Below are 6613 nucleotides of genomic sequence, written 5' to 3'. Positions count from 1 at the left end.
CTAATAAGCCTTGTGCTCTATTTCAACCGGTAAGTGACAATTTTTTCCATAGACTAGCCTATATGGTGTAGTACCAATAGGTGTCTTAAAAGCTGTTCGGAAAGCCCAAAGTGCATCATCTAATTTTTCCGACCATTCCTTTCGATTACTTCCAACCGATCTTTCTAGTATTCTCTTCAATGCCCTATTTGTAACTTCAGTTTGCCCACTTGTTTGAGGATGATAGGATGTTGAAAATCTATGGTGAACAACATATTTTTGCAACACCTTAGCTAATTGATCATTGGCAAAGTGAGTGCCCCGGTCACTAATGAGAGCTTTAGGAACTCCAAATCTTGAGAACAATTTCTTTAAAAATCGTACCACCACCCGAGCATCATTAGTGGGTAATGCTTGTGCCTCTGCCCATTTAGATACGTAATCCACCGCCACCAAGATGTATTTATTTCCTTTAGACACGGGAAAGGGTCCCATGAAGTCAATCCCCCACACACCAAATATTTCACACACTTGGATGCTATGTTGGGGCATTTCATTTCGGGATGATATATTTCCTACTCTTTGGCATGAGTCACATTCCTTGACATATTGAACAGCATCCTTGAAAATTGTAGGCCAATAGAACCCAATATCAAAAATCTTCTTCGCGGTGTAATGTGCTCCATGATGTCCTCCGGCGGGTCCACTATGGCAGTGTGCCAAAATTTCTTGACTTTCCTTCCCGAATACACATCTCCTTATCATTCCATCCACGCAGCTTCGGAAAAGGTATGGCTCGTCCCAAAAGTAGTATTTAATTTCCGAAAAGAATTTCTTCTTTTGTTGGCGAGTCAAATCTTTTGGGATGTATTTAGTTGCTAAATAATTCGCTATATCCGCAAACCATGGTACTTCTCCCGCTACTACCAAGATGTACTCATCGGGAAAATCATCCCCAATTTTATCTTCTTCTAACTTCTCCAAAAGTGGGTTCTCTAGTCTTGATAAGTGATCGGCAGCGACGTTTTCCATCCCCTTTTTATCGCGTATTTCAATATCAAACTCTTGTAGAAGTAGAACCCAACGTATCAATCTAGGCTTCGCATCTTGTTTGGAAAATAGATACTTTAACGCGGAGTGATCGGTAAAAACGATTGTCTTGGATAATACTAAGTATGGCCGGAACTTGTCAAAATCGTATACCACCGCTAACAGCTCCTTCTCGGTAGTAGTGTAGTTCTCTTGGGTAGGATTCAATGTCTTGCTTGCGTAGTAGATTGGTTGAAAATGTTTATCAACCCTTTGCCCTAAAACAGCACCCACAACATAATCACTAGCATCACACATTAGCTCGAAAGGAAAATTCCAATTTGGTGCTATCATGATAGGAGTAGTGGTTAATTTTTCCTTTAGCAAATGAAATGCCTCATGACATTCCTTGGAAAAATCAAATAGGGCGTCCTTCAAGAGTAATTGAGTCAAGGGCCTAGCAATCTTTGAAAAATCTTTAATAAATCGGCGATAAAATCCCGCATGGCCTAGAAAGCTTCTTACTCCCTTGACATTTGTTAGAGGTGGTAAATTGGCTATCGTATCAACCTTTGCTCTATCCACCTCTATCCCCTTCTTAGAGATCTTGTGACCCAACACAATGCCTTCCTTCACCATAAAATGACACTTCTCCCAATTGAGAACAAGGTTGGTCTTCTCACATCTTGCTAGCATTAGATCCAAGTTGGACAAGCAATCTTCAAAAGAGGACCCAAAAACCGAGAAGTCATCCATAAAAACCTCCATAAACTTTTCGATCATGTCATGAAAGATAGCCATCATGCACCTTTGGAAAGTAGCTGGTGCATTGCATAACCCAAAAGGCATGCGTCTATATGCAAATGTTCCACTCGGGCATGTAAAAGTGGTCTTCTCTTGGTCTTGTGGGTCGATTGGAATTTGAAAGTACCCCGAAAACCCATCGAGAAAACAATAATAAAGATGACCGGAAAGCCTCTCAAGCATTTGATCGATAAAAGGCAATGGAAAGTGATCCTTGCATGTGGCCTCATTTAGCTTCCTATAGTCGATGCAAACTCGCCACCCGGTTACCGTCCTTGTTGGAATTAATTCGCTATTTTCATTAGCCACTACCGTCATGCCTCCTTTCTTTGGAACCACTTGGACCAGACTCACCCATGGGTTATCGGAGATTGAATAAATGATTCCGGCATCTAGTAATTTCACCACCTCTTTTTTCACAACTTCTTGCATATTCGGGTTGAGTCTTCTTTGGCGTTGTACTACAGCTTTTGATCCATCTTCTAAGTTGATTTTGTGGGAACAATAGGCCGGACTAATTCCCTTTATGTCGGTTATCTTCCATGCTATAGCACATTGCCTCTTCTTTAGTACACCCACAAGGCTCTCCTTCTCATGTTTGGCCAAATCAGCAGCTATAATTACAGGTTTTTGCTGGCCATCTTCAAGAAATGCGTACTCCAAGTGATCTGGTAGTGCCTTGAGCTCAGTTTTTGTGTTCTGAATGCTGAACACGTCGAGTCCAGTAAAGGGACTCGTCGAGTCTGGTGTAATATTCGCGATTGTTCGGGTTTCTTCGAATGGACTCGCCGAGTCGTTCAAGGCTACTCGGCGAGTCGGTCTTTCTGCACTTCTGATCAGATCGTCATACTCAGCTTCCTCGAGCAGTCTTTCTAACTCCATCAGGTCCCTTTTAGCATCAAACTCTTCTTCAAATGAGACGGTGGACTTGCTTGGTTTTTCTTCTTTCCAATCTTCCAACAATTCTTCCAACATGTCAATTGAAAATGCCGTGTCATCACTACTCCTTGCATGCTTCATGGCTTGATCAACTCCGAAAGTGACTGATTCGTCTCCTACCCGAAGGGTAAGTTTAGAATCTCGCATGTCGACGATGGCACTTGCTGTATTAAGGAAAGGTCTTCCTAATATGATCGGGACTTGGGGATCCGCTTCCATGTCTAAAACTATAAAGTCCGCGGGGAACACGAACTTGTCCACCTTCACCAAAAGATCTTCACAAATTCCTCTAGGAAATGTAACCGTTTTGTTTGCTAGGTGGATTGCCATACGAATGGGTCTTGGCTCGGGGAGATCTAACTTTTTGAAAAACGAGTAAGGCATGAGATTTACACTTGCCCCTGAATCAGCTAGTGCGTAAATGGTGGCCAAGTTTCCAAATTGGCATGGCAGTGTTAAACTTCCCGGATCTCCTTTCTTCTTAGGAAGTTTGTTCAACATAGCAGCTGAACAGTTCTCATTTAGGACCACCTTCTTCACTTCTTCCATCTTCCTTCTATTAGTTAGAAGATCCTTGAGAAATTTGGCGTATTTTGGCATTTGAGCAACCGCTTCTATGAATGGTAAATTAATTTGAAGAGCCTTTATGTGTGCTAGAAACTTCTGGTAGTCTTCTTCATTCTTTTCTTGTCTAGCTCGGGCTGGATATGGCAGTGGAGGCTGATATGGCTTAACAAGAGGTTTATTTTTCTGATCAGGTGTTGGACTCGTCGAGTCCATATCGTGGACTCGGCGAGTAGGGTCTGGGTTCAGCTGGGTCTGATCTTGATTCTGCCCTTCTACCTCCTTCTCTTGCACCGGTTTCGGATCTTCGTTCTGAATAGGGGCCAAAGGGGCTATAATCTTCCCGCTCCTAGTTGTGACAATGTTTATATGTGCGCCTTTTGGATTGTTTTCGGTGTTACTAGGAAGTTCTCCCGGTGCTCTTTGATTCATTTGTTGGGCAAGTTGCCCCAGCTGCTTCTCAATGTTGTGAATAGATGCTTGTTGATTCCTTAATATTGTTCTTGTATCTTGTATTGCACCATCGTGGTCATTGTGTCTTTTTTCGGATGCAACTACAAATTTAGTGAGCATTTCTTCTAGATTTGGTTTCTTTTCTTGTACTGGCTCCTCCTTTTGGTAAAAACCCCTTGCCTTTTGTCTAAATTTCTCCTCCCTCGCTTTCTTGTACTCATCATAAGGGAGCCATTCTTTCTTAGGTTTTCGCCAATCGTCATCAAATCTATCACCACTAGAATAACATACTTGCACTTTCTTATTCCCGTTCTCGTCCAAATCATAATATCTAGTTAGATGAGGCCCATTGCAATTCTCACATCCTACCCGAATAACATGGATTGTTTGATCCATTTTATCCATCCTCCTATCCATGGTTTTCAACATCGCCATAACTGCCGACAAATCTTCAGAAGTTGCATAAGCCGATCCCTTGGTCATATCATTCCTTGGATTGTGGTATTCTCTAGAATGCTTAGAGAATTCTTCAATTAGTTCTTTGATCACCGGGGGTGCCTTCTTTGTGAGGGGTCCTTGCGAGTCAAGGAGCTACCTAGTTGTTACATTGACTCCATCATAGAAAATGGAGACTTCTTGGTGGCTATTAAGATCATGATGTGGGCAATTCCTTAGTAGACTTTTGTATCTCTCCCATGCCTCATAAAGGGACTCTCCAGGTTGTTGTTCAAAGTTGGCAATAGCTTTCTTCAACTTGGCTATTTTCGAAGGTGGGCAAAACTGATCAATAAATTCTTCCTTCATCTTAGCCGATGTAGTGATGGATCCGGGAGGGTGTGACTTGAGCCAATCCTTTGCAGCACCTTTGAATGTCACTGGAAGCATACGAAGCAGCTGGGTTTCGCGAGGCACATTTGGAACATTAAAATAATCAGCCACATCATTGACTTCATCCAAGTGTTTATAGGCATCTTCGTGGTCTTTTCCGTAGAAGGGGATCTCCTTGAGTTGAGCAAGTATGTGACCCTTAAGCTCAAAAGTGGCAGTCGCGGGAATTGCGGGTTGCACAAGTCCCGGGCCGGTATCATCCCGTATCCTCTTCTTCCATTCGCCCATGGGAACTTCATCAATGTTCGCCATGGTGTTATCAAAGTCACCTTCTAGATCGCTACCTTCTTCAAATTCGCTTTCTTCTCTTTCGGACTCGTTCACAATGTCTTCCTTGATTGGGTCTTCGTTTGCCAAGGAAGAGGTGCTAGATGCTCCTGATTTGCTGCTCTTTTTCTTGCTAAAAACGGATTTGAGATTCTTCAAAGGTGAGTTCTTTGAAGAAGCAGATTCTCCAACGACTTTTCCTTTGTTCTTTCTTAGAGCGGACTCCGGGTCTTCAAGTGGAGGAACTAAAGACGTATTGGATCCTCGGGTCATGTAACACTGCAACCAAAGTAAGAAAAACGCGTAAAAAGAACAAAAAGAAAATAAAAATAAAAATTGTGAATCAGCGATGGGCTCGCCGAGTAGCGTCGATTGCACTCGGCGAGTTCAAGGCAGAAACAGAAAAAAAAAATCTAATTAAATTTCTAAGACAGAAAACTATGAAAACTAATCCTAATAACTAAATTACCTAAAAATAACTTTGTGCAAGATAAATCTCACACAAAGGATCGATAAAACTAGAAATTAGTGCTAATTTTTGAACCGTTCCCCGGCAACGGCGCCAAAAAACTTGATGTGTGTAAACTCAACTAGTTTTAATCCTACTTTTAATTATAAAATTGACACACAAAGGCAGTGGACCTATCAATTGTGGTGTAGTTAAATAAATAGGGTATCGAACTCAGGGAACGGTAAATTAAAACTAAAAACTAGAATTAACTAAAAACAAGTAATAGAAAATAGGGGTTTCTCTAGTTTTGCAAGACTAGAAACTTAACTAAAACTTAACTATTCAATTAAAAGCTGAAAACACGTAAAAACAAACTAAATTCAATGATCAAAAAGAGTTTATGTTTAGGTTCAACTCATTTACTCATATGGTTAATTTTTATGATAATATAATAGATTAATTGTTATTGGTTACCGACTCTAGTGATTAGATTCACATTCGCTATTACTAATCCTTAGAAAACATACCAATTCAAACAATGGCCAGTTGATTAAACTAATAGATTTCCTAGGTTAATTATTCGGGTTAAATAAGACTTGTAGCTAGCTAATTAAATTTGGTGATTCAATTAACCTCTTGTTGATGGTGTATCACACAAGCTCACACATTAATTTACCCATTCTCTAATTAATCCTAGTTTCATGTTCATTATTCCTAGGCATATAGTATTGTGTTCACATAAATTATATGAGATAAGCAATTAAGAGATGTTCATGCAACTTAATCACTTAACAATTAATAGAAAATAGTTATGGTTAATGCATAAGGGTCTTTAACAAGCTTAATTTAACAATATCACCAACTAACAATTAATCAAAAGAGTAAATTAAACCATAGGAGCAAATTTGTCTTCCCCAAACAGAAACTAACGAAATTAGTTCATGATTTCAGTGTATGAAAGCTCAAAAACGAATTCAAGTAAGCCTAACATAATTCTACTCAAAGGTAAAGTGGAAAATTAAACCTAAAGTGCCTTAATCTCTTAAGAATGAAGGATTAGGGTTCTTCACACGTTCTTCTGATCTCCAGCAAGTTCCTTAGTCACCAAGTAAGTTCTCCAAAAAGCCAGAGAGTCCTCAATTCGGGTTTGTGAAGTCTATTTATAGTTTTCTCAAAACAGGGGCTACTCGTCGAGTAGATAACTGACTCGACGAGTCCCTTTGTTGAATCCGTATGCGG

The 6613-nt window shown here is 40.4% G+C and overlaps 1 protein-coding gene and 1 non-coding gene across 2 annotated transcripts; one reads left to right on the top strand and one right to left on the bottom strand.

Moving 5' to 3' along the window:
- On the bottom strand, positions 1-5196 carry LOC145114389 (uncharacterized). Its single transcript, XM_079050380.1, has 4 exons — positions 4523-5196; positions 2643-4036; positions 2083-2426; positions 1-1779 (listed from the first exon to the last, which is right to left on the bottom strand). Exons 1-4 carry the CDS (start codon positions 5194-5196, stop codon positions 1-3), a joined length of 4191 nt encoding a protein of 1396 aa, XP_078906506.1.
- On the top strand, positions 4418-4524 carry LOC145118015 (small nucleolar RNA R71). Its single transcript, XR_013713001.1, has one exon. It is a non-coding gene; the product is annotated as a small nucleolar RNA R71 (small nucleolar RNA).
- Positions 5197-6613: the final 1417 nt, after the last annotated feature.

This window comes from Lactuca virosa, chromosome 5 (assembly GCF_052849685.1).
Source record: "Lactuca virosa cultivar CGN04683 chromosome 5, Lactuca_virosa_CGN04683_v6, whole genome shotgun sequence".
In the NCBI taxonomy this organism is placed as follows: domain Eukaryota; kingdom Viridiplantae; phylum Streptophyta; class Magnoliopsida; order Asterales; family Asteraceae; genus Lactuca; species Lactuca virosa.
This window is presented reverse-complemented; position numbering and strand designations above follow the sequence as displayed.

What these genes read in the sequence shown, in the direction of transcription:
- LOC145114389 (XM_079050380.1), bottom strand. Translation starts at nt 5,196, where the DNA reads ATGACCCGAGGATCCAATACGTCTTTAGTTCCTCCACTTGAAGACCCG. An exon ending in CCACCTTCGAAAATAGCCAA is followed by an intron (nt 4,037 to 4,522) that starts GTTGAAGAAAGC and finishes TAGTGGTGATAG; the next exon opens with ATTTGATGACGATTGGCGAA. An exon ending in GTATGACGATCTGATCAGAA is followed by an intron (nt 2,427 to 2,642) that starts GTGCAGAAAGAC and finishes CTGTAATTATAG; the next exon opens with CTGCTGATTTGGCCAAACAT.